This window comes from Podarcis raffonei, chromosome 12 (assembly GCF_027172205.1).
Source record: "Podarcis raffonei isolate rPodRaf1 chromosome 12, rPodRaf1.pri, whole genome shotgun sequence".
NCBI classification, from domain to species: Eukaryota; Metazoa; Chordata; class Lepidosauria; order Squamata; family Lacertidae; genus Podarcis; species Podarcis raffonei.
Window position 1 is genome coordinate 46,371,900 of NC_070613.1, and position 27,788 is coordinate 46,399,687.

General features: G+C 42.9%; 1 protein-coding gene across 3 annotated transcripts in view; it reads right to left on the reverse strand.

Moving 5' to 3' along the window:
• Positions 1 to 4,966: 4,966 nt before the first annotated feature.
• CPNE4 (copine 4) overlaps positions 4,967 to 27,788 on the reverse strand; it is a 204,957-nt gene continuing 182,135 nt past the window's right edge. For 2 of the 3 annotated variants that reach the window (XM_053409655.1, XM_053409654.1), the window contains exons 11-16: positions 25,029 to 25,162; positions 18,572 to 18,638; positions 15,994 to 16,045; positions 12,548 to 12,681; positions 10,238 to 10,474; positions 4,967 to 5,558 (exon numbers count right to left, since the gene is read on the reverse strand). In XM_053409655.1, the coding sequence (XP_053265630.1) occupies positions 5,427 to 5,558; positions 10,238 to 10,474; positions 12,548 to 12,681; positions 15,994 to 16,045; positions 18,572 to 18,638; positions 25,029 to 25,162 (756 nt within the window). In that variant the 3' untranslated portion in view covers positions 4,967 to 5,426. The remainder of the gene's footprint in view (positions 5,559 to 10,237; positions 10,475 to 12,547; positions 12,682 to 15,993; positions 16,046 to 18,571; positions 18,639 to 25,028; positions 25,163 to 27,788) is intronic. The other variant, XM_053409656.1, reaches the window with a different exon arrangement.

Sequence of the window (27,788 nt, forward strand, 5' to 3'; positions counted from 1 at the left end):
ATGGTCTCGTTTTGTAGCTTCAATAGGCTCTCAAAGTGTTTTACAGCAGATTCCCACAATGTACCATCAGGAACAGAAATAACATGGCGTCCGTCTGATGCCAGGAATTTACAGACACCATCTCCATTGTTGTTGTTTTACTGGTGTCCTCCTTTGGCCACTACCTCATAAACCAACAGTGCCCACTGCAGACCTAAGAATTTCACCCAGGCAAAGAAGCTTGACCAAATATGCCCCCCATACACCTTTAAGTCATGAAGAACTAGAATAGGTTGGTGCGGACAGGTGGGCATGTAAAGATCTCCAAATTCCAGAGAACAGGAACTGTTGTGGACTTATCTAAAAAGCTTGCTCAATGGTCATGTGAATGTCCAGTTTGGCAGAGATTTCAATCCATGGAAGAGAAGCCACAATGGATGGTCTTCTCAAAACAAAATTGTTCTGATCAACTGATCTTCTAGTTTTAAGGGACTTTTCCTTTAGGAAAGGGCCACATCTCCAGGACAGAGAATCCCAAAGCTCCTAGGTTGAATCTCAGCCCATGTAGGGATGGGAAAGACCTTGGCTGAAACCCAGAAGAGCTGTTGATGGACCAAGTAGAGACAATACTGAACACAATGGTCCAGTGTTGTGACTTGGTATACGGCAGCTTCCCATGTAAGACTAAGGTCTTTCTTTGTTATGCTGAAGTGCAGGGGAAGTTGTATGGTGTAGCAATCAGCAATCAGATTGCGACAAGAGATTTTAACATAAAAGGCAGCCGTGTAAGTGAATGTAAGTAATGTATGAGATGAAGCGAGACAGTGTGTTCAAAGCTTAATGGACTGTGGCACGCAGGGTTTTAAAGTCAGATTTGAAATTCATTGTACTAGATGGAATGACTCAATTCAGTAAGATATTAAAGGTTTGGGTGAGGGTAAGAATGGTAAAATATGCAGATATAAGCCACAAAGGGAGGGAAGGGGAATCTCCTATCACATCTTTTGCTAGATTTCACTTAAGACTGCTCTGCCATTGGGCTGCTCAGGACAGGCCTCTCAATACATTTGGAAGCAAATCCACAGCCCTGGGCACAAATGTAATGTTGAAATCCTAAAACACACACACAGACACACACACACACACAACCCTGAACTCCCTCTTCTGTCACTCAAAAGCTCAGTTATGCAGATACTTTCAAATCCAATTCAGAATAAATTTTCAGGGTTGCCTTAATTCAGGTCTCTTCTAGACATCCTGTTTATTCAGCACTCATCCTGATTTCCTGGCTAAAAGCTTACATGGAGATTGCATTTAATCTGTATTGAGCATTTGTACTGACTTGTTTGCAGGGAGGTTATATGACAATGAGCATTTATCCTGCATTCGTCCTGATTTACTTTCGATATGTTTATTCTACATGCTCCCATTAATCGTGTGTTCTATGCTTTTCGGTTCATTTCTCCGTCACCTTCCCAAACTGCTTCTTTTAAAAAGTGGATTTGTCGCACTGGAGTGACAGAGCTCTTTGATTTGCTCTAATTGTGCAAACCTAAATTTCCTGATATGCGCTTGAATTACAGGGTATGCTCCTGTAAAATACGCACGGTCTGCAGGTGCCCTCATGCCTCGAGATATGGAATTTAGGTAATGAACTGAAGCAGTGAACAGAGGAGCAGCGGGTGACTCAGCCTCCTGACAGCTGGGTCGCTGCTGCTTACTGAAATAGAGGGGAGGATGTGCTGCAGAGGTCAGTGTGGTGCAAATGCAACGGCAGCACAGGGGAGTTGAATTGGCTCTGCTGGTGTGTTGGTGCCATGCCCACCTTGCCCCATTTCATCTTCTTCCTGGTAAGCAGCAGCAACTCAGCTGTCAGGAAGTCAGGTGAACACCTTCTCCCTGCTATGCTGCCCACTACTCAACATGCCACCACCAGCTCCAAGAACAGGTTTGAGGAGATGTGTTCATTTTTTTTCTGCTGTCCAGAAAGAAAAGGCGCTTGGGTGTATATTACTACAGACCCCCCAAGTGTCCCTATTTTCATCTGAGAAATGTTCGAGGGTATGGAATAGGAATATGGAATTGGATAGATGTTGGAGGGTATGTTATTACTTAATTTTGTTTCTGCACTATAAAGTATCTTAGCAGTGAGTGCCCCTTCCCCTTTTTCACTCTGGGGAACAGACAATGGCTTTCTAGTTTGATTCCAGCCCAGTGCAAACTTGCACACATCTCTTCAGGCATTTTTGCAGCTTCCTCCAGTGCCCTTAGTCTTGCTTTTAAGAAAGACCCTTGAAGATCTTCTTACTGTGATGGGAAGGCCTTCTTGGTAGTGGCGCCCACCCTGTGGAACGCCCTCCCCTCAGATGTCAAGGAAATAAACAACTATCTGACTTTTAGGAGACATATGAAGGCAGCAACAAGAAAGAAGATTCCACCTAAACATTAGGAAGAACTTCCTGACAGTAAGAGCTGTTCGACAGTGGAATTTGCTGCCAAGGAGTGTGGTGGAGTCTCCTTCTTTGGAGGTCTTTAAGCAGAGGCTTGACAACCATATGTCGGGAGTGCTCTGATGATGTTTCCTGCTTGGCAGGGGGTTGGACTCGATGGCCCTTGTGGTCTCTTCCAACTCTATGATTCTAGCTCTGTTTAGGGAAGTTTTTAATGTCTGTTGTTTTATTGCTTTATCATCATCATCATCATCATCATCATCATCATCAATGATTCTGTTGGGAGCCGCCCAGATGGGTGGGGTATAAATAATAAATTATTATTATACTAAATCAGTCAAGAGCTAATTCCTTTTCTGCTGCAGAAAGAAGTATTAAATTAGCAACAGTGTAAAAAAAAACCACCACATCCCCATTTTGTCAGTGCTTCTACTTCAGAAAGTATGTAAGAGTGGCAAATAATGAAATTACTTACTATAATCTTAGTTTGCTTCTTCCCAGCCCGCCTCACCCTCCCTCCTCTTTGCCTCATTGCTTAAAAGTATTTCCATCAATCTGGGAAGTCTTTTCTGTCCAGAGTGCAAAGACAATATACTTTTGACATATCACATAGCATCTTATTCATGAGATTAAATTCTGATCTGCAACTAGGGGGAAAGAAAGAACGAACCAGGGGGCAAGGATTGATGTGGAAAGGACTCCTGTGTCATGGCACGCATGCAGAATCTGCCATTATGCGACTTCAGCCCCAGAGAGTTTGTTCCAAACATGATGAGTGAGGTGTATTGTGCTGAAAACTGCTGACATGTGCCATCAAAAACAAAAGTCCAGGACCTTAGGTGGAATTTGGAATGCTCAGCCTTGTGTTCACGCGTTCTTACCGGCTCATCTAGTAGGTAACTTCTTGTCCTAAATACCAACTCAAATGCAGCCTCCTTTCACGCAACTTGATTATATTTTAGAAAAACCTTGGCTAGGCAGATAACCTTTCACGTTCTTCTTACTATTAATGAAAACCCATTTGTGGTATAAAAAGACAAGACTGTGTTGGAACTGGGCAGGAGGCTGCTTGTTGCTCCTCGGATGTACAGCTTAGGAAACGGAGGCCAAAAATGACACATCCAAACTCTTCCTCAGCAGCTGATGGGAAAGCTAGAAATGGCACACAGAAATCTCCATTGTCTTTAAAGAGACTAAACTATATTTTCTCTGGAAGCTGATAGAGAGAAGTGAGGACTAAGTGGTGGGAGCCTGAAAGCCCATTTGGGAGAGTCGATGTGATTGAGGAAATTATTTTTCAACAATAATGCAGGTGGCCTGCACGTCAGCTAGAATCAATGGACTCAGACCTCGAGTGGCAGTCGAATTAAGAGTGGCTTAAATTAGAGGTAGAGTAATACACTGACAGTACTCAGAACACCTGGGGTAATTGCTTTCTTCCCTGCCTTACTCTACCCTGCAAGCCATCGTTGCCCAACATGCATGAGTCACACCCGGTCTGGGAGATGACAACAGGGTAGCAAGCCTGTTGTTAAAATAACGTGTGTGCATCAGACAAAGATGGACAGGGTTTAATCCTGCTTGGCTTTGCGATCCGAGATCAGGGGCTTAAAAGGGGAGGATGGGGAGACTTGCAAAGTACAAGGGATTTTGACAGTCGGGTCAAGTTTGTGAACAAAAAAAAGTTGCCCATTCCTGAGCTATATAATAAGGGGGAAAACCCCCCTTCTAAAATTTGGTTGGGCATAACTTTCTTTGCAACTAGTTGGAAATTATTTAGTTGCCCTGAGGAGGAATGCAGAGGGTAAACTCATAAATGGAATTCTGGGAGATTTTAAAATAATTTTTTTGAATAAATAATTTCCTTACACCCTTTAGTGCATTTTTTTCCACCTGCTGAGATAGCTCAGCTGGTAAACCATGAGACTCTTAATCTGACTCTACTCTGGTCTTTTCCGACTCTACAATTCTATGGTTCAAATACTTCTAGTTTTGGGCCTTCGGAAACACAGGCAGCCTGTGTGATAATCAGCCTTTCAGTGATCTGCTGTGTTAAAGCCATGCAGTTTAGGTTCCATAGTGTCTACACAAAACTGGCCATTGTGCATGAATGTAAAGAAACAAACAAAATGTTAATGTTACAAACATGATCAGATGTGTCTGAAACATAGTCCACCAAAATTCTGTAACAGCTAGCCATGACTATTTTTAAACATGACATGGCATGTAAGCCTACTGGCCAGTTAAGACGTATTGCAGCTGCTACAGTCTCCTGCCGTTACAGAAATTATGTGCATTTCTGGGACTTTCTACACAGTCCCCAAACTTTCATAATATTGGCTATTTTTGAGCACATCTTTTACAAGCTGTTGCCATGTTTGTTACAGACATCTTAGATTCATGCTTGGAAGTAGATCTCCTAGAATGTTCTGGTGTGATTTTTTAAAAAAATTATTGTTATTATTTGAAGAATGGAAGAGTCGATGAGAATTTTTCAGCAGGCAGCTTTGTGGCAAGAAATAAATAAACACAACAACTGCAAAACTGTGTTGTTTTTATTTTGGAACATGCAAAATACAGTCCATGCATCTGCCATTTTGAAAAAAAAACCAAAACCTTTTCATATCATAGCAGATAAACCCAAAGACGTTTTGGCTATCAACTTCCAATAAATGTTTCAAAATGCTTTACAGTGTAAAGATAATAAGAAATTTAGCAAAATTTCAACAAACCTGTATAAAAAACAGATACAGATAACTTTTTTTTCATTTCAAGGCGACATGCTGTAATGTAAAGAGTTATAATTTTGTTTTTGTTTTTGTTTTCATAAAAAGTCTTCAACAATACAATTGCTTTAACCTTTACCGGCAAGCCTTTAGGCTACACATGCAAAAAAAATTATTTGAGTTAAAAATCACCAAAACGTGCTATTTTCATTTAAGTACAGTAACTGTAAGTAGTAGCATATCTGAACTCTGTAAAAGTGTCCAGGGAAGGTCATGGAGCTACTGTCCTGGAAGACTCATACTCTGACATACATTTTGGTTTAATCGCTTTTCCATTGTAATAGTCCACCACTTGGTTTGGAACTTCAGCCAAAACACTTTTTGCTAACGCAGCTGGAGAGGCCTGCAGGAAATGGCAGAAAATAACAGTTGTTAACACACTTCTACCTAAAACGTGGCCGTTCCACACACATAACCCCATAACCAACAGGGTTGTGATCAGCACAACTATGCTGGCCTTTGAGATGCAGGTTATTCCACCTCAGCCTAGCCAAGCACCTGTGAGCATATGATTGGTGCTGCAAATACAAGGCTTTGACAAGGCTGCCCAGTTCCCCCCCCCATGCATATGGGGCTAACTTGTCTACAACAACATCAAGGCCTCTGATGTAGGTAAGGCTATGTTGCCATTTGCTTTGCGTAATCACTCTAAGATGGGGTAAAGCACTCAAGTCATTTGGCATCCATCTGGTCAACTGTTTGTGGAGACTGAGGAACTTTGGGTATTGTCAGGGAACTGCCATCGGAGCCTAGAGTGGAGGTAAGGCTCCCCAACGATGCAGGAGAAGGGACCAGCAGGGAGAGAGAGAACACTTCCTTTGAGGAAGGAAATAGGAGTGACACCAGGAAGCAAGGGGGGACTGCGGAGAGAGGGCTCCAAGACTCTTCCACAGAGACCAGCGGGGAGAGCCCAGGACCTCCGTTGGGCACGCCCACTCTGCGCAGGAGACTTCCGCGCAGGGAGGCTAGGAGGAGACTTGGGGTCAAAGAGCTTCTATGTTGGAAGAAGTTCAGAAACGTCCACTGACGGATTCTGCCAGCGACTGACACAGCCATGGAGAAAGGGCTGTCCAGCCAGGGAAAGGTTTAGCCAGGCAACGTTGCCTAGAGCTGCAGCACCCTTTACGCACAAGCAACCCCAATTCCCTTTACAGGTATTATTGCCCCAATCATCACTATGGCATGCAAAGGCCTATTGAAGTCTTTGGGTCCTTTGAGCATTAAATGATTTTCCACCATGCTTCTATTTTGCAGTACACTCCACCTGCTTATATTTTTGATTAACGTGCAAAAGGAACTGCATTTCAGCTAGCAGGAGAAACATCAAATACTTCCTGTAGTCTACCCTTATCTGTTATCGTTCTGATACCTATATGCATGCGTTTGGTAACATTTCTGAAATATATAGCATTCGGTTTAATGGATTTGTTGTGGTTTATTGTTCTAGAAGTCTACATCCCTGCGGAATGTTCAATATTTATGCTTTAAGTTCACCTTAGTTGCTGCTTTGGTTTTTGTAACAATTTTTATGCATTATCCAAATTTTGAGTCATTAAGTTTGCATTGTCACAGTAAGCTTTTTTAATATTAAAAAATTGTTGCCTTTTAGTTTACTGTCAATTTGGGGGGTCGTCTAATACGCCCAGTCGCCTAATACGCTGGACTCTATGGTAGATCCTGGATTTTTGCATAAGCTCTGGAAGTCCTGCTAATAGTATAAACACATATGATGGAAAACACACATAAAATTCATAGTATGCTGAATAAACAAGATTAACACATGTACAAGCCTAGGTGGGCCTACTCAGAAGTAAGTCCCCACTGAGTTCATTGGAACATACTCCCAGGTGAGTGGGTATAAAGTTGCCGCCCCTCTATTTACTTATTTTTAAAGTATTCAAATTCAAAGTTGAAAATACAATACCAAATGAAACAACTGTGCACAATGAACGTTAGATCTGTGTTTTTATTTCATTCATACATATGCAAACGCACACTTCGGTTCGAAAGAAAATCATAAGTAAATCCTGCTTGAACCTCCTTTAGATTAGATGGGATTAACGGTATAGCCTAGAAATCTAGCAGTCTTTAAAAGGCAAATTCTTCATGGCGACAACGGTTACTTTCTTTCTGGGATGAGAGTTGCTCAATGCCAACATGGCAAACTTCAGAGCTGCGTGACAGAGGATCCTGTCTGCTGAGGCAGCGCTATCTGGCAATACCTTTTCTACGGCTGAATCCCCAGCTACAACCTAGCAAGACGATAATGGCATTTATCTTCTCAAGCTGGAGCTTAATGAGGGGCACGACTCCTCTCACTCGCTCACTGTCTCGCTCCTGTGCAGTTCTGTAGGATGATGGGAGCCTTGAAGGAGCTTCCAAGCATCTGTCTTGTTCTACTAGATTAAAAGCTCATTGTAATGGCCATCCTTGACCTATTTGGAGCAGCTAATTTCAGTGCACAGATGCTGAGGTGGAGAATCTTAGCTGTCCACTTCACAAGCAGAGTTCTAAAACCACTGAATGGCTCTCCTGCCTTCAGATACTAAAAAGGTAAAGGTAAAGGGACCCCTGACTGTTAGGTCCAGTCGTGGCCGACTCTGGGGTTGCGGCGCTCATCTCGCTTTACTGGCCGAGGGAGCCGGCGTACAGCTTCCGGGTCATGTGGCCAGCATGACTAAGCTGTTTCTAGTGAACCAGAGCAGTGCACGGAAACGCCGTTTGCCTTCCCGCCGGAGCAGTACCTATTTATCTACTTGCACTTTGACGTGCTTTTGAATTGCTAGGTTGGCAGGAGCAGGGACCGAGCAACGGGAGCTCACCCCGTTGCGGGGATTCGAACCGCCGACCTTCTGGTCGGCAAGCCCTAGGCTCTGTGGTTTAACCCACAGCGCCACCCGCGTCCCTTTGCCTTCAGATACTGCTCGACTATAAAACTCCAATCATCCTTGACTGTTGGCTGGGACTGATGGGAAATGAAATGCAACAATATCTGAAAGGCACCAGGGGTCAGGAAGGCAGGTTCACTCTTACGATTAGGATGCTGTTTTCGTACATCAACTTAGCCTAAAATCACTTGATCACACCACACTTAAGTAATTCAGTTAGCAGGAATATTGCAGTTTTAGTCCAATCAGATTGGCACTTGCAATTTCAGCCATTCAGCTGGGGATAATTTAAACTCTGTCCAAGTAAGGTGAAACTGGTTTTGCCCGGAAGCATATTTTCAATAAACTGAAAGCAGATATAGTAGTACCAACTCATAAACCAGTCTCATTTCAATTCTTTTCACCATGGAAAACTGCATCCAATAATTAGTGACAGGAGCAGGACAGTAATATATGAGATTTTCCAGGATGTAGCTTGTTAAAGCTGTTGTTTCATAGGTGGCCTAGTAAGGTTGTTAATGTCTAATATATTTGTCTAATAAATGCGAACTTTAAACTGAAACTTGACAAAGAAACTACTGCAGATGTAGGTGTGGGTGAACTGGTTTCTAATAACACGTTTAGTTCTCTGCTTTTCCACATCAGCTTTTTTTAAAAAAAAGTCTGCATAAAAATTCATTAGCATTTTAGTGCACAATTCTCCTAATACAAATATTTTGTATACAATTTTGTCCAATACACACATTTTTTGCAAGCAATGTTCACCAATATTATGCATATTTGCATGTTATTTTCACTTATATGTGTTTTCATGTATATTTTACCCTAGCATATGCTTTTTTGTATATATTACTTGGCTAGAAAACTCAGCAATCAATGGTGAGTGGGACTGTTAATTATTAAATCTTAGAACTGGCTTGATATCTCAGAGCATCCTCCAGGTTCTGTCCCTTTAAAAAGCATCCAAGGCAGAAAGGAAATCAGGTTTTTCCAGCTCAAAACCTGCCGTAGTCAGGATATCTGAGCACTTCTGTTTGGTACAGCAGAGCTATTTTCCTGCATCGCTAGCACCACAATCCTTGTCTACTCAGAAGTAAGTACCATTGAGTTAAGTGGGACTTATTCCTAAGTCCACTGATCTTGATGGTGTCTACTTAGTTCCAATTCAATATGCATAGGATTGCACTGTTGGTAGAAAGTTGGAAAGATATACACTTGTTTTATGGGCTTGTGACAGTTTCACAAGTAGAGAGAATGGAGTGCACCTCCAGGGGTGGAGTCAAACTGCTGGAGAATCACAGCTCCTGCTGTGGCTGCAGAGACAGGTAACACACAGCTGCTGCCTCCTGCATTGTTTTTGCTGTGTTGGCAGCACCTATGTGACCTCTCTGGGCAGTAAGTATGGAGGTCCTGGGCTGCCCAAATGATAAGACCTCACTCTCAGCCTTGCTGATGTGGTCCAAAGGAAAACAGAGCAATACATTTGGCTCCAGTTTGGCTGCAGGAGTTACGAATAAATGGGGGAAGAGATCAAAGATGCCATCTAACCGTCTTAGGGACTCCACTCTGGATTTGTGTAGGGTTTACACCTTAGCCTCTCGAAGATGGGCAGACAGAGCCTTGCAATTAGTTCCCATATGCCCCAAATTTTACTACTGGCTCCGCTCACAAACACCCATGTGATTTATGTTCTAAAAGACATTGGGGGATACCTCCCAATGGAGGATTGTAAAATCATTCCCTTCCAAATCTAATAAATCTGTATTTTTTAAATTTTATCCATTCCCAAATCCAACAAATACATGTGGCTTCATAATATAATTTCAGGTCAGGCAGTGTTCTAAAAGACATTGGGGGACACCTCCCAATGGAGGATTCCTCTCCTTGCCTTAGGAAGAGGGATTTTCCTCAAGACTGTAGCAGAGAAAGAAAGGATTAGATTCCCCCTCTACACCTGCTCTAATACTATTAATTATCAGTCTTCCCACCACCAACTGACACAATTTGCATTTTTAAAAACCTGCACTGTTTGATCCTTAGTTGTGAAAACAGGGGTTGAGGCTCATCAATTTTACAGCCCCTGGACTAAGAAATAACACATTCCAAAAGAGAACACAGCGAAAAGTAATCTTACATGTTTGAAGTTTCTGAATGGCACAAACTGAACGATGTCGCGAAGAACAGGCTCTCCCTTGGGTGATCTCAGGATCCCATCGTCCCCATCCAGCATCTGCATGTCACTGAAATCGGCATTTCCTACTCCAACTATAATGACCGACATGGGAAGATGGGAGGCATGAACAATGGCTTCGCGTGTATCGGCCATGTCTGTGATGACACCATCCGTCAGAATCAGCAAGATGAAATATTGCTATAGAAGGGTTGAAAAAGAAAGTCAGTATTCCAATCCATTTCCAGAAACTATTTGGCTTCCTAAATCGATGATGCAGAGATTCCCTGGCACTTCTCCATGGGAATTATGTGTTTTTTATTATGCTATGAATAAATGGGGGAAGAGATCAAATTTTTAAAATATGTTAAACACTACAGAAACTATGCTTTCCACCTACTGGGGATGGGTGAACCTCTTAATTTCTCTTTCTCTTTGTTTCTTATTTTTCTACTTTTAATTTGAATTTTGCACATTTTCCTATCCGTTTGTGATTTGCTTCTTTTAGTCCTTGTGAAAATTCACCAGCATTTTAATATGCAGTTTTGCCAAAGATACATCTTTTTGCAAGCAATTTATCCTACTGCAATGCATTCTGTATGCTATTTTTATTTAAATATGCCTTTTATGTACACAAGCATATGCAGCATATAATTTTTTATGTACACAAGCATATGCCGTATATAATTTGAATAGTAATGGGGGATTTGCAACAAGGCAAGGTGCCAGGGGTATGAACAGTTGTGACTGATTTTCCCTCTATGTAACTTTAGAATGGCCAGCTGGATGACCAATCTAGTTGCTAAACAAGGCGGTATGAACTGTTGTAAAGATGGCAGAAATTACAGGCCATAGCCCTGTTCCATCTAAAGGTAGTTATAACTAACTTTCACTGAAAGCAAAAGGAATTATGTAAATGAAAAAGGTTTCAGTGGGGATTGTGGCCTCCAGGTTGTCACTCCTTTGCGGAAGGGGCTGAAACACATACCAAAAAGTTGGGTTGTGCAACTGAAGAGGACGTTAAACTGCTATGTTATCCTAGTTGGGTTTTTTTTTAATGGGCTTTTTGCAGTTAGGAAAGTGACATGGAAATGCCCCGGAAAGTGTAGGATGAAGGAAAGTTCGGCAGGAAGATATGTCAACAGCCCCCAAGAAAATCAGAATGAATGCAGTACAAACGCTCATTGTTGTTGCACATTCTCTTAAACAAATCAGAACAAATGGTCAGTAAAAAAGGAGAGACATATTCCAACATATTTGTGCAAGCAAATCGGGATGAATGCTGAACAAATAGGTTGTCCATCCTTTAGCTGGAGCTCTGTAGACCAAATGAACAGAACTGGACCATAGCTGCATCACAGGCTACAGAGGTTGTATGAACATAGCTATCTATCTGATTCTATGAAAATACATGCGTATTTATTAATACAATGTAATATAATGAAAAGGCACTGTTTCTGCCTTACATACACAAGGCAACACGATGACCAAGTACAACAATGCAAGCCGTTTTCATCAGATAAGAAACTGTTATTGTTTCAATAATTCATTTGCAGTTTATGAAGCATTTCCGTATCCTTCTACTGTGCTGAAGAAGAATTCTACGAAACAGTGGGTATATCCGGAATCACTGTTCACTACGTCTGTTTGCGGACCACTTCGGCCGCGTTGGACGTCATAAAACAAAGCTTTATGGCTTGTTTTCATCAGATAAGAATCTGACATATTTCTTCTTTCAGAGACTTGCGTAATCTACAAAGACTTTCAAGATTTATGTTTATTTGGTTTCTATGTTTTCAAGAGAATCCATCAAGAGTGCACATCTAGTGACTTTCAGAGATTTATAAGATTTCTGTTTATTTGATTTCTCATTTTGTTCAATGTTCCGTATAGACTATATAAAGAGTTTATATTGATATTGCATTGTTGTACTTGGTCATTGTATTGCCTTGGATATTACTGATAATTGTTTGCAATGCAGGGGTTTAATTGTTTGGTTACTAACAGACACAAGAGCACACTATTCCATACTCACTGAATTAAGTGGAAATGGGTTCCTTCTTCCCCCATCCCCATCACTTCTTGGTTCCAGACCAAGTGCCCCAACTAAAATGAACCCTCCAAACCTGCATTGAAAAAGTAGGGGAAACCCATCCCTTTACCATCCCTAGAATAGCAAGTACACACGGGTTGTCAGAGTGTGTTCATGGGCAATTAATCTGTTATGCATTCTTGAGGATGCAGCTGACACCCAAAGTCTGCTGCGATTCTCACCGATGCCTCCTTACTGTTGGTTTCTTCTGAGGCTGATTTAGCCACCTTCTGAATGATGGGAGCAATGTTTGTAGGCCCATAGAGCTGGAGCTTAGGCAGGCAGTTCTGATACGCTTCGACCACTCCTTGGATCCCTGACATTAAAAAGGGGGAAAGAACAGCAGAGAACGTCACGATCAATCATTAAGCAAAACATATTTGGGGCAAGGATTCCATAGAGAGAGCCCCTCGTTTCTTCCTCCCTGCAAAAAGTTTCTTTTGAGTGATTCACGCCATTTCGCTTCCACTATCCTGCCAATTTATTCTGCGCAGCTGTGGCTCTGAAAGGTTTGCTCAAAGCCTCTCTCTCTCTCCCCTGCTGACCTGACCTCTTTCAGATGTTATGTAATATATAATTCATGAGCCAGCTTTTCTCCTCGCCAGCAGCATTTAAACGGTGCATTTTGCAGATATTAACCACCCTGGATGATATTAAAACACTTTGCAGGATGCATTAGTTTTCTATACCATAGAGGTCTTAAGATCTGGGCACTAGGGGATGTCCACTCCTTCAGCCCTGTAGATTTGAATGATTAGATGATAATAACTTTCTCTCTTGCAGCTTATAGTCAAATGTTTACTTGCAGTGAACCAGAGTGCAGCAGACTGTGCCTTTTCTAAAGATCCATATTTGTTATATCGGGGCATATCTGAAAAAACATATCTGGAATCCTATTAAAATATTTGTCCACCATTTGCGTAATTAATTTAAAATGTTCATATCCAACCTGGCTAGCATGGCAAGGTGGCTCATATTTAAAACGCCACCCATGTTTTATATCAAGTCAGACCATTGGCCTATTTAGTTCAGTATTGTCTGCTGCGCACCAGGGCTAGGGGAGACCTGGGGTCCCCCAAATGTCAAGGGGCTCCAGATACCACCATCCCTGAATACTGACCATGCTATCTGGGATTGATGGGAATCTGGAGGACTACAGACCCCCACCCTAAGTCTACACTGCCTTGGTAGTGGGTCTCTGGGTTTTCAGACACTGGTTGTTCCCCAGATGTCAGGGACCGTGCTGAGGAAGAATGGTGGGAGCCACCCCCTGCTCCTGCTCCTGAATCTTCCCAGGAGCAGGAGGACAGGATAGATTTGGAACAGTGGTCTGCAGAGGGGCACAGTTCAGAAGGCAGAAGCTGGGAAGCACTAGATGGGGAACAACTAGAAGAAGAAACACTAGAAGAGAGAGAGAGTTAACAGATTCACAGTCTCTGGATAGTATTCACCCCCCACCCTTCTCCAAAGTTATGGAGAGCTCAGAAAGTGATAGAACAGAAAGCACAGAGGCTACAAACTCAGATTACAAGACGTAGGAGTGACGTAGATTAATAGGGACAGAGTGGGGAGTGACCCTTAATTGGGAGCACTGCCATTCTGGGTAGAGGCTTTCTTTTGTCCCTCACTGTGTTTATTAAAGAAACTAACTGGCAAGAATTTCCTTTTGTTTGATTTGCTCATTTACAGCCAAGACGGAGGAAGCCAATTCTCCGAAGCCTGACACCAGCTATACCTGAAGGTGACAGGCCTTCAACCTGCAGCCTTTTCTACATGTGGCACTGCCTCATTTCATCTGTTTAAATCGAGTTTTAGACAACAAGCTATTTCCCCTTAGCTAACTGGTTCAGAGGTTCCCCAACTCTTTTGGACCAGTGGGTACATTTGTAAACCAGAGAGGTTGTTGTGGGGCACCATACATTGCTCCAATTACCGTATTTTTCGCTCTATAACACGCACCCAACCATAACACGCACGTAGTTTTTAGAGGAGGAAAACAAGGAAAAAAATATTCTAAACAAAACAGTGGATGTATGAGTTTTGTGGTTCATGCTGTGGCCACAGACATGTGATCTGACAGTGAGTTTGGGGTAGCCCAATGCAAAAATCCTGAGGATCCATGTGGATCCATGCTTTGTAACCACGTTTTTGCACCACTGCGGCCCCAGGCAACAGTGGGTGCGTGATTTTTTTGGTGCAAGATGTAGCCATGGACATGCTATGTGGTCTGATGGTGAATTTGGGGTGACCCAGTGCAACAATCCTGAGGATCCATGTGGATCCGTGCTTTGTAACCACGTTTTAAGTGGGGAGGGAAGGAAAAGCACTCAAGGGACAAGGAGCACGCATGGGGTGTGTGGAGAAGGATGCTGCTAATAATGAAGAAGAGGGGTATAAGGGAAAAGGCTCCTCTCCTCTCCCACTTTGCTTCTTTAAAGAAGCAGGCTCTGCTTTTCTCCCTCCTCCCCGCTCATCCCTGGCTTAGCGAGCTGAAAAACTTTGCTGCTATGTAGCGAGCTGAGTGGGGAGGAGAGAGGGACAGAGAGCCTGCTTGCTTTAAAGGAACCAACCGGACAGGAGCTGCTTACACTCGTGTAAGCGGCTCCTCTCCTCTCCCGCTTTGCTCCTTTAAAGAAGCAGTCTCTCTGTCCCTCTCTCCTCCCCACTCAGCAGCTCTTCTCCCGCTTTGCTGTTTCAAAGCGAGCCACGGAGGAGGGAAGGAAGGGGAACCATGGATCCTCTGCTCACGACTACAGCAGATCCCCCCCCCGCCACCCGTAGGCATTCCCTTCATAACACGCACAGACATTTCCCCTTACTTTCTAGGAGGAAAAAAGTGAGTGTTATGGTGCAAAAAATACGGTATATGTTTCTTTCCAGGATAATTTCACTGAGGTGGAAGGGACCCTGTGGAAGGCCAATGAGAGTTCATTCGCCATATGGCCATTCCCTGCACTAGCTGATCAAAAGGAAGATTAAATCATAGTGGAAAGAGGGGATTTCCATTTCATTTCATTTCACTTTTAATTTGCATACCACCTTTGTATATTACTACACACAAGGCGGTTTACAAGCTGAAGAAGCATCGGAATATACAACAAAGATTACACGCCGACAAACAATCTGATCCCATAGGAAAAAAAGGCAAAATAAAAACCTAACTTTAAAATTAACAACTTATATCAAATAAAGCAATATTCAATAATCCAGTATAATATAATAGGACATGATAAAATGAAATACCGGCAAATGATAATTAAACAGAAATTCACTCTTAGCAATTACAGCAAATAATTACTAAACTATAATCAATAAAAAGAACAGCAAGTCACAATGCATAAAATACCAGAATACGTACAAGACCATGTAAAAGGATCAAATAGAGGAACAAGACAGACAACTTATATAATTATTAGTATTTTTTTAAAAAAAAAAACCTTAACCCCTCCCATTCTTTCACTAGAAGGTGTCTAACAACTATAACTGTGTCTCCGTGACTCACATAGCATGTCCCATTATTTCTCAGAAGATAAGGCAAACAATTAATAGGCACAAAAATGACACGGTCTATAGCCAAATATATGTTACATCAGACACATCAGTCTCTTTGCCGTAACAAAATGATTACCTGCACATTCCGGGTTGTCTTCATTAAAGTTGATTGCAAAATCATGAGAGACCTGTGGGCAACCCCCCAAAAAAATTAAATAACATTTTAGTTCAGAAAAGTGACTCAGGTTTTTCCTGCAACAGATGGAGAATTCACACAGGCTGTCCCTATATGCACAGTCACTGAAAATTGTTCCTTTTATTTTTCATTTGAGTGTATTTAATTATCATACGGCCTCATACTTGTGGAATTTGTGTCATACATCTAGATTGCATGACTTGCTTTGATTGGAAAAGACAGCCAAATTAATGGTGGTCATTATTATTATGTTGATTACTTTCCCAGTTTCAGACAAGCTAATTCCATTGTGCGTGTGTGAACATATGTGGAAGTAATTAAACTTTGGCTTAAAAGTGTATGTGACCAAGCTTAACATTTCTTTAAATGCTTGTGGGCATAATTTTCACCCATACTACTAAGCACTTAATCGTACTATTTCAAGTGTATATCTTCCCAACAAGGTATCAAGAGAAAAATGAATCAAACTTAACATTCAAATATCATTCCCCCCCCTTTGCAAATCTATTCCTGTTTGAATTTCTAGCATCTTATTTGTCTTATACTTCATTCACTTCAAGTAATGTTAGGAAAAGCACAACTGTTATGTACTGAAGTTCTCACCCTGGGCCAGCAGGGGGATACTGTAGATAGTTATGCAAATAAGGGATCGAAAGTGACGTTCAGTGATTGGATAGTTATAGAAAATTGTTACAGTTACGTTGTACTGGAGCTCTATATAAGCAGGCAGGCTGAACCCTTCAGTTCAGTTCTGTCCTGGCCTGTGAATAAACAAGAGCTGTTTGAAGAATCGCTGTGTCGTCTGATATCTTCACCCACAACTTAACAACAACCATGTATTTTCCCTGTAATTGCAAACAAAGCATGTCAGTGAGCATAGGATGTGTGTGTTGGATGACTTTGCCGTTACATTTAGAAAGGGCCGCAAAGCGCATAATTCATCCTGCGCTGTGTTATTCCATTAAGGTTGTAAGTCAAAACAATATTATTGGCAGCTATAAATAGAATATCCAGTCACCCAGACCATTTCAGACATCACATTAAAGCAGGTGTCATACTAAAGCAGTTTAGAATGATGAGACTAAGTACCATATTTTTCGCTCTATGAGACGCACTTTTCCCCTCCTAAAAAGTAAGGGGAAATGTGTGTGCGTCTTATGGAATGAATGCAGGCTCCATGGCTTCAGCGAAAGCAACGTGAAGCCTCCGGAGCGCAGCAGGAGCGCTCCCGCTGCGCTCCGGAGGCTTCGGGCGTCTATCCCTGAAGCCAGGAGAGTAAGAGGGGTTGGTGTGCACCGATTCCTCTTGCTCTCCTGGCTTCGCTTCACTGGAGAGGTGCTGCGCAGCTTTCCCTCTCTGCGCAGTGCCCCTTCAGCGAAGCGGGAGGAGAAATGGAAGGGGCTCCATTTCTCCTGGCACTTCGCTGAAGGGTTGTTGCGCAGAGAGGGAGAGAATATTATTTTTCTTGTTCTCCTCTAAAACTAGGTGTGTCTTATGGTCGGGTGTGTCTTATAGAGCGAAAAATACGGTAGCAGCAAGCCTTGGGCGTGTGTGCTCTCCTCTTCTCCTCTGATGTGGAGTGAGGAGGTCAGAAACATTCCCTTCTGATTTTGATTAACTGCAGCTTAGCTTGTCATCCAGTGGTTAATAGTAACCATGGTTTGTTTGTTTGTTTGTTTGAAAAGAACCAGCCTCATAACCCACAATCCATATTTCCAATGTTCTAATCAACCACAATTTATCAGACTTGGCCAACATGACAAGGAGTTATTCTAAGCTGAAGATTTTCCCCTTGCAACCACACTGGAGGGATAAATTGGAGTACAAAAGCTCAAACCTTACTGCAGCTCATTGACATTGTGCTAAACTATGGCTTGGCCTGATGTCCAAAATGGGCCAATATACTGTATGTCCCCAGTAAGAACACTTCCATAAGCACAAATCACTAGTAGAGAGCTTTTCTAGCCTAGTAACTTCAGCTGTCTAATCATACTAAAAATGGATATTCATATTTCTTTATTTTCTATTGTTCTAGTTTATGCAATACCCCCCCACCCTTTCACACAATGACCACCTTTGGGCTGGTTCTCAGACGCCATTCTTGAATCATAAACCATATTGCTTCGGTTCAAATGCATTCGCACCGCAAAGAAGAAGAAAGATTCCTCTGAGCAATTACATTAATCCTACCCCTTTGAAACATTTGACACCCAGTCTCGATGCCAAATGTATTTTCTAAAAATAAGATTTGTCACAACAGGAGGGGGAACTGAGTGGCATGGGAACTCTGCAATATGGTAATATTCTGTGAAGAGCCAGAGGCCTTCAAATTATCTTCATTGGCAGAACGCAATTATGCACACAGCAATATAGCATGCACAGAGAGCTTCAGAGCTGCAAGAATCTTGGGGAACTCTAAAACTGCTTGGCGATCTCCCCCAGAGCCTTCAAAATCCTTTCTCAACTTGTATGTCTTTTCTCCATCAATCTACCCACCAAGAGAATGAGGAAGATTCACCTGTACACCTACTTTATAGTCCGGAGGTATCCTGGCTCCAAAACCGTAGACTGGGAACATTTTGTCACTGAAATCAAAAGGAAAACAAGGATGCGCTGTTAAACTAAGCCCTTTTCATTTATTCACAAGAATATCTCGGTGCAAAATGAAGGCTTGAAATAAGAACATTAGAAAAGGCCTGCTGCCTCAGGTCAAAGGCTCATCATCCTGGCACACTTCTCCATTGTCTCCTGAGACAGATGGAGGCCAACTCTAGTGTGTAAATGCTACCCTTAAAGGTAAAGATAAAGGTAAAGGGACCCCTGACCATTAGGTCCAGTCGTGACCAACTCTGGGGTTGCGGTGCTCATCTCGCTTTATTGGCCGAGGGAGCTGGTGTACAGCTTCTGGGTCACGTGGCCAGCATGACTAAGCCGCTTCTGGCAAACCAGACCAGTGCACGGAAACGCCGTTTACTTTCCCGCCAGAGTGGTATCTATTTATCTACTTGCACTTTGACATGCTTTCGAACTGCTAGGTGGGCAGGAGCAGGGACCGAGAAACGGGAGCTCACCCCGTTGCGGGGATTCGAACCGCCGACCTTCTGATCGGCAAGTCCTAGGCTCTGTGGTTTAACCCACAGCGTCACCCGCAAACCATGCTACCCTTACCCACCCAATAGAATACAGTGGCTCCTCCTCATTGTGTTTTCTGCATGGATCACGACAAACGCAGTGCGTTGTTGCCTTGTCCTGCACCATATTAGCAATCAGTCTCAGAAATACGGGTTAGCATCTTTTACATAGTGGTGATAGTCCCGTCCCCCTTCAACAAGGGCTGTCAAAAGCAAAGTAGGTGATGCAACTTTAATTTTATGTTAATTGCCTGCTGATTGCCTACACTGATTAAACGCTCGTAGAAGTAGGGAAGCCCTGTTTAATAATCAGGAATTGATATGCAAAAATATTCAGGAGACTAAAAAATCAGAACAACAACAAAGATTAAAAGGACTGAAAACTCTGTTCTACCAAAGAGGAATCAGAATTGGATTTAGAAACACCCTCCTCCTTTTCTTTTTCTAAAGAGCAAGAAGAATCAGTTAGAATAGTTCAGGATACAGTTCTGCCCACAATTACATGCACATCTGAGTGTGCGGAACTGTGGACGCTACTGCAACCTTGGTCTATTCACTTGGATAATACCACGGGCAACAATATCTCACCCTACTCACTAATCCTATGATTGAAACAAACAATAAAGGTGGCATTCAACTAAGCTTTACTCAGAGCAGAGCTGCTGAAATCAGTGGCCCCAACCTAGCCATGTTCTACTCTGAGTAAAAACTAGTTGAGTAGTAAACTACATATCCAGAAGTTTCTGGTACCCTTTGATATACGTAAAGGCTCTGTAGCCTTTACACTACCATATAAGTTTCATAATAATTTGCATTTTAAGAAGGCAAATGGCCCTGCTCTTTTGTTAAATCTAGTAAAAGTTGCTCATCTTCTGTATCCTAGGTAAAGGTAAAGGGACCCCTGACCATTAGGTCCAGTTGTAGCCGACTCTGGGGTTGCGGCACTCATCTCGCTTTATTGGCCGAGGGAGCCAGCATACAGCTTCCGGGTCATGTGGCCAGCATGACTAAGCCGCTTCTGGCAAACCAGAGCAGCGCACGGAAACGCCATTTACCTTCCTGCCAGAGCGGTACCTATTTATCTACTTGCACTTTGATGTGCTTTCAAACTGCTAGGTTGGCAGGAGCAGGGATTGAGCAACAGGAGCTCACCCCGTCGCAGGGATTCAAACCGCCAACCTTCTGATCAGCAAGTCCTAGGCTCTGTGGTTTAACCCACAGCGCCACCCGCGTCCCTTCTGTATCCTATTACCTACTAATTTCCTTTAACTCAGGTGTAGGGGACCTTTGGCCCCCAGATGTTGCTGAACTACAACTTCCCCCATCCCCAGTAATTATAACTCCCAAATGGTAAACAAGGTCCCTTAACTCCTGTTTTACCTTCCAGCATATTTGTGTGGATACTAACATTGCGTTTCAAGAAGCTTCTTCTAAAATGCATAGTAGATTTCAAGTGCAAAGGCTTATGTTCATTATTACATAACCAAATGCATTGGTGGGCCTTGGAAAACTACAGTAAGATAGTAGAGTCGGTGTGTGTATGTGTGTGTTTTTACAAGATCACATGATAAATGTTTTAAAAACAGATTAAAATATATGCACCTACTTTAATGACTGCCAGTTTTACATTCCACACCCCACCCCTACAAATTACTCCCGAGGTGCCTTGGGGAAGTGGAATCTGCTGACTATGAAAAAATGTGTGTCTATAATTGAGCTTTTAAGTGCACGGGGATGCAAAATGCAAGTGCGCTACCTACAAGAGGAATAATTAATGAACATGGGGAATACGCATGCCCTGAAGCTAACTTCTGAAAGGCATCTATGAGTGAATTAACTAGCCAAGCTAAATCTAAATACTAAACCCATAAATTCCACTGATCAACATTAAAAGAAGCTGCTCCGGCAAAACTCACGTCCGCTCCCCACAACTCCACGAAACGAGTTATCAGATGTGTAGGCTAAGCACCAAGATGCAGTAAGCATCTATTTTTAAGACAACCATCAAAGCTTAGGAATAAATGAGGAAGGAACAAAGACAGGAAGGTGCCTTATACTGCTCCGCCATTGGGCCATATAGCTCAGTTCTTGTTATGTTGCCCTGGCTAGCCAATGGTGTAGACAATTGTTACTGTGGTATCATGGGGTAGCCATTTCTTTTAGACCAGGGGTGACCAACTGTGATCTACTCACAGAGTTAAAGACTTTTTGGGGGTTCAGGTTCTTTGGTGGGAGCCAATGATCTACCAGATCACGATCTACCTGTTAGATATGCCTGCTTAGGGAAGCTTTTAATGTTTAATAGGTTATTGTACTTTAATATTCTGTTGGAAGCCGCCCAGAGTGGCTGGGAAAACCCAGCCAGATGGGCGGGGTATAAATAAATTATTATTATTATTATTATTATTATTATTATTATTATTATTATTATTTAGACTAATACTTGAACTAGGATAATAGGAGAGAGGGTCTCTTAAGTGGTGGTCCCCTATTTGTGAAATGCTCTCCCTAGTGAGGTGCACCTGTATCCATCATTATTAAATTTCAGGAGAAATCTGAAAACATTTCTGTTTGCAGCTGAAGAACACTGTTCCTAGCAACCCTGATATAACTGGATGCAAAGTTTTTAATGCTGTTTGTAGGATGTTTTAACTGCAACTGCTTTTAGGTGTTTTTAACTGTAATTCTTTTCAGAATGTTTTGACTGTTTTAGAATATTCCTGCTTTGCTTTCAATTTAAATTGTAGGTCTGTTTGCCACAAATAGCTACTTAGGATAATGTGTTGCAATAGGACATACAGCATGATACTGTAACCAAACTCAAGCTGATAGTGTATCATATTTAGGGCCACATGTTAAAATGGCACTTTCATTTAAACGTTATTTAAACATAAAGCTTCCTGCACACATTTGCTAACCTGGGAACTCTGATTAAGCCTGCAGTCCTATTTATATACCTGGGAGTAGGTTTCATTAAACTCAGTGGAACTTACTTCTGAGTAGACCCACCTAGGATGTTGTGCCATTCTTTCATTGCACCCACTTTGTAGATACAGTGAAACGTCGGTTCCAGAATGCCTCCGTTTTGGATTTTTTCGGCTCCCAAACGCCAAAAACCCGGAAATAACTGCTCCAGTTTTCAAATGATTTTCGGAAGCCAAATGGAGGTTGTCGAATGTTTTGGAAGTCGAATGGTCTCTTCCGGAACGGATTACGTTCGACAACAGTGGTTTGACTGTACAGTGGTACCTCAGGTTACATACGCTTCAGGTTACATACGCTTCAGGTTACATACTCCGCTAACCCAGAAATATTACCTCGGGTTAAGAACTTTGCTTCAGGATAAGAACAGAAATTGTGCTCTGGCGGTGCGGCGGCAGCAGGAGGCCCCATTAGCTAAAGTGATGCTTCAGGTTAAGAACAGTTTCAGGTTAAGAACGGACCTCCGGAACGAATTAAGTACTTAACCTGAGGTACCACTGTATAACAAATCAATGTTACTGCTACTATTTTTCTTATCCGAAACTTAGTTTACAGTTTGAAGGGCCTGCTGGTAGTGGCTCAAAAGAAAAGACTAAATTGCGAGTCAGCTTCCAAGGAAGGAAAGTGCAATGGTCACAGGGGAGATGCATAGTCACGAAGGCACAGGAAACTTCATTTCTTCTTTGTGCTCCCCACACACAGCAGAAGCGTTGCTTGTTTCGTGCATTCTAAACTCGAGAACTTTCCTATTGACTGGAAATGCAATTCCTGGGATTATAAGGAGAATTGATGCCATGTGACTGTGGGGAAAGGATGGAGGAAGGAGGCAGTCAATAGTAATCATTTCTTATCCCTGCTCTTTGCTGGCACTCATATAATCGTTCGTTCTCCGGGGATTTCATTCCAATTTGCAGAAGTTCCATTTATGCTCCTCTAGCAGAGTTCCACTCAACTCTTTCACTTGCCTTTGAAAAAAGGTTTCATTACCATGCAAATAGCAATCCTTTGAAGCTGGCTAATTACTGCACCCTGTCGTGTAATACATGGAATACAACAGTAAACTCCTCGAGAATGATCTAGAAGGCATTATTAGCATCAGGGCTGACAAGGCACTCCTTGTCAACTTGACAGCCGACATTTCAGACTGGTACCACATACGACAAGGTCCTGTATGAGTGCCTGGAGGCGGTTGGAGGATAGATGGCGGCTAACAGATTGAGGTTGAATCCTGACAAGACTGAAGTACTGTTTTTGGGGGACAGGGGGCGGGCGGGTGTGGGGAACTCCCTGGTCCTGAATGGGGTACCTGTGCCCCTGAAGGACCAGGTGCGCAGCCTGGGAGTCATTCTGGACTCACAGCTGTCCATGGAGGCGCAGGTCAATTCTGTGTCCAGGGCAGCTGTTACGCAGGCTGAGACTGCTCCATCTGGTACGCAGGCTGAGACCCTACCTGCCTGCGGACTGTCTTGCCAGGGTGGTGCATGCTCTAGTTATCTCCCGCTTGGACTACTGCAATGCGCTTTACATGGGGCTACCTTTGAAGGTGACCCAGAAACTGCAATTAATCCAGAATGCGGCAGCTAGACTGGTGATTGTAAGCGGCTGCCGGGACCATATAACACTGGTCTTGAGAGATCTGCATTGGCTCCCAGTACATTTCCGAGCACAATTCAACGTGTTGGTGTTGACCTTTAAAGCCTTAAACGGCCTCGGTCCAGTATACCTGAAGGAGCATCTCCACCTCCATTGTTCTGCCTGGACACTGAGGTCCAGCTCCAAGGGCCTTCTGGCGGTTCCCTTATTGCGAGAAGTGAGGTTACAGGGAACCAGACAGAGGGCCTTCTCGGTAGTGGCGCCCGCCCTGTGGAACACCCTCCCTTCAGATGTGAAGGAAATAAGCAGCTATCTTCTTTTTAAAAGACATCTGAAGGCAGCCCTGTTTAGGGAAGTTTGTAATATTTAATGCTGTATTGTTTTTAACACTTGATTGGAAGCCGCCCAGAGTGGCTGGGGAAACTCAGCCAGATGGGCGAGGTATATATAATAAATTATTATTATTATTATTACATATGACCAGGGGCGGCTGATCCTGTTTCGTTGCTTGAGGTGAAATGAGAAGGTGCTGCCCTGCGACTCTGCTCCCCCCTTGCCACCCCCACGAAGCCTCACTTACTGGGGTGACACGGCGGAACCTTCCGAGTTCTGGTGAGTTCTCCTGAGATTTCACTGGGTTCTCGTGAGATTTTGCCAGATACTGGAAGCCATTTTTCTTTGCTTCTCCAGCAGTGCCGGAGGCACCCATGTTGCGCCCCTTGGGTTCCGCTGCCCAAGGCGGCTGCCTCAGTCTGCCTCATGGAGGGCCGGCCATGTAAACAACAAGTCACCTCTACATGTTTCAAGACCACTTGGAAAATAACATTTTTTTTACACCAAAGAGGTAATCAGATAGAAGCTCTGATACTCAACAAAGGATCCAAAAGATCAGTGGGATTTCTCTGTACGTTTTTCTTGCCATTCTGTGGAATCTATATGTTTTACATAAAACGCTCAGGGTGCCTTCAGAGTGTCACTGTTTTGCCGGAGAGATTTAAGCACATACCATAACTTATCGAGTTTGTGCAGTTAAAGTGGGTTCAAGAGCTGTCGCCGTACTACAACAAATCTGCTTTTAAAAAAAGAATCAGACTTTTTGTGTTTTGGAACGCGAAGGGGAATGAATGAATGATTAACAGGAAGCTGTATAAACACCCTGCTGACTCAGGGTTGCACTAAAGCTTGCAGCACTTAACCACCAGCTTTGACATATTATTTGAATGCTGTGCTGTAGAAACGACTCTGAAAGAAATGTGGTTATCTTTTCACCTGTCATAGTCTTGGCAGATCTCCCCAACAGCTACCAGTGCCTTCAAGTATTCGTTCGGCTGATAGGGGTGGATATAGTGGAGTGAACAGCTGTTCCGGGGATCGCCATTTGAGGCTGTAAAATCTATAGCTACCTGGAAAAGAAAGGGGGGGGGGGAACAAGATATACTGTATAGCTTCTCTGCCGTGTGCTTCCATCTTTCTTTTCATGCTTCCCTAAATCCGCCTCTGACTATAGACCCATGACAGGTTACAATCACAAAAACTAAAACCGGCATCAATAAAACTCACACAGCATACCAAAAAAAGCAGCAACATTTAAAAGCAACATTTTTTTATTTTTACTATATTTTTTTGTAGCCCGTCTTTCCACTAGACGTGCCCAAGGCACTGGGGGGCGGGGAGGAGTGGGCAGGAGGAAATAAATTCACAATGAAACGTAAAAACAGCAAATGGCAACCAAACAGCAATACAGATCCAGAATTGGCAGCAGCCAAAATATAGTAGAGAATATGACTTAGGATTTCCAAAAGGTCCAAGGCCTATTGAAAGAAGATCTTAAGAACCGTACTGTATTCAGCATGAATGGACATCATGTTCAATTCATTCTCAGAGAAGTTATCTGATGTAGATCACCTTCCTCTGAATAAGCAGAGAACTGAGATTGTAAGGGGGCGACTTCCTTTCCCCTCTAAGGTACTACTTGGCTTGTTTGCCTGAGGAATGCGGTGTAGTAAATGTTTTGGGACTACAACTCCCATCATCCCTGCCCACGGACTGTCTCGCCAGAGTGGTGCATGCTCTAGTTATCGCCCGCTTGGACTACTGCAATGCGCTCTACGTGGGGCTACCTTTGAAGGTGACCCGGAAACTGCAATTAATCCAGAATGCGGCAGCTAGACTGGTGACTGGGGGTGGCTGCCGAGACCACATAACACCGGTCTTGAAAGACCTACATTTCCAGTACGTTTCCGAGCACAATTCAAAGTGTTGGTGTTGACCTTTAAAGCCCTAAACGGCCTCGGCCCAGTATACCTGAAGAAGCGTCTCCACCCCCATTGTTCTGTCCGGATGCTGAGGTCCAGCACCAAGGGCCTTCTGGCGGTTCTCTCATCGCGAGAAGCAAAGCTACAGGGAACCAGGCAGAGGGCCTTTGCGGTAGTGGCGCCTGCCCCGTGGAACGCCCTCCCATCAGATGTCAAAGAGATAAAAAACTACCTGACATTCAGAAGACATCTTATGGGAAGTTTTTAATGTGTGACATCTTTGTGTATTTTTGGTCTTTGTGGAAGCCACCCAGAGTGGCTGGGGAAACCCAGCCAGATGGGCGGGGTACAAATAATAAATTATTATTATTATTATTATTATTATTATTATTATTATTACTATTATTATTATTATTATTATTATCCCTAGCTCACAGGACCAGCAGTCAGGGATGATGGGAGCTGTAGTCCCAAAACATCTGGCAGGCCGAGTTTGCCTATGCCTGATCAAGGGTGTAGACGGGTAGGGGTTAGTCTAGTTGGGCTTTGGGAACATCACTATTCAAGGACACTCATTCCAATTTCACCCCACTCCAACACCAACTTTCTACAAAGGGTAGCTAAGGAAAGATAGGGGGTCAAGAGTTGAACATGGATGGGTCAGGATAGGCAGTCCAATTACACAAACTGAAGCAGAGCTGGAGACCATACTGCCCTCCCCAGCCAAGCACACAGACACACAATGGAGATATCTAAACAGAGCAAACGCGGGAGGACAAATCAATCACACATACTCCAGGTGAAGCCTTCTAGAACAGCAGCTAAGGGAGCTCATCATCAATGATTAGAGGGGAAGGCACCTCTGACCCCCCTGCAATTTTAGTGCTGCCAAAAATGCTTCTCCATCTTTCCAACTAATTTCCAAAGCAAACTGCAAATGCCGGCAAATCTCAGCATGCTTAAAGTAAATCACATTATTTGTTTCAAGAAAACTTATCGATGTAAAACAAATGAAACACACCGTCTCTTCCAATTATATTACAATGTTCATTTGTTTAATTATAAGCTCAAAGCATGCAGAGCTTAATTTAATCCCCCACACTCAGGTGCTTTCAGGTTCACACATCTGTCTAACCTAAAATCGCTGCAAAATTAAAATGTTCTACATTGGGGGGGGTGACTATGTGTGTGTGTCTATCTATATATACATATATCTCCACACACACACACACTCCAGGCAGTGTCATATGCCTACATTCATTTCATTCTCGCTGCTCAAACTTTATTATGATTACTATAAAACTAATAATTGGTATTTCACTTTCCATACGAAAATAATTTCACAAGCTAATTAACCGTTCCTCATTTCTTTTACCAGATGGGAGAGAGCTTGAAGGTGAGCCAGGAGGCAGAATTAAAATTTGAGCTTTGAACAAATTTTGATACACCATGCCCTCGTTTCTGAGAGACGAGAGTCATCTGGCAATAAAAAAAAGAGAGTAAAAATAAAGTTTTACTTAACCTTTTATAGAGCCCATGGTTTCTCTTTTTGGAAATGTCTTAGTGTTTTTCTAGATCACTGAAAATGGGATTGTGTCATCATGGAGTCTCCTCAGTGAACCAGGACAAACATGCAAGACAAACTGGATGATCGTATGAACTGAAATAATAAAAATGTAATGGAAGTTTAAAAATGGGGGGCGGGTAGTCACACAAAGAGTGAAGAAGTTTCCACCTGAAGACAAAAAAATACCAACTGGAAAGTATAGGGGAA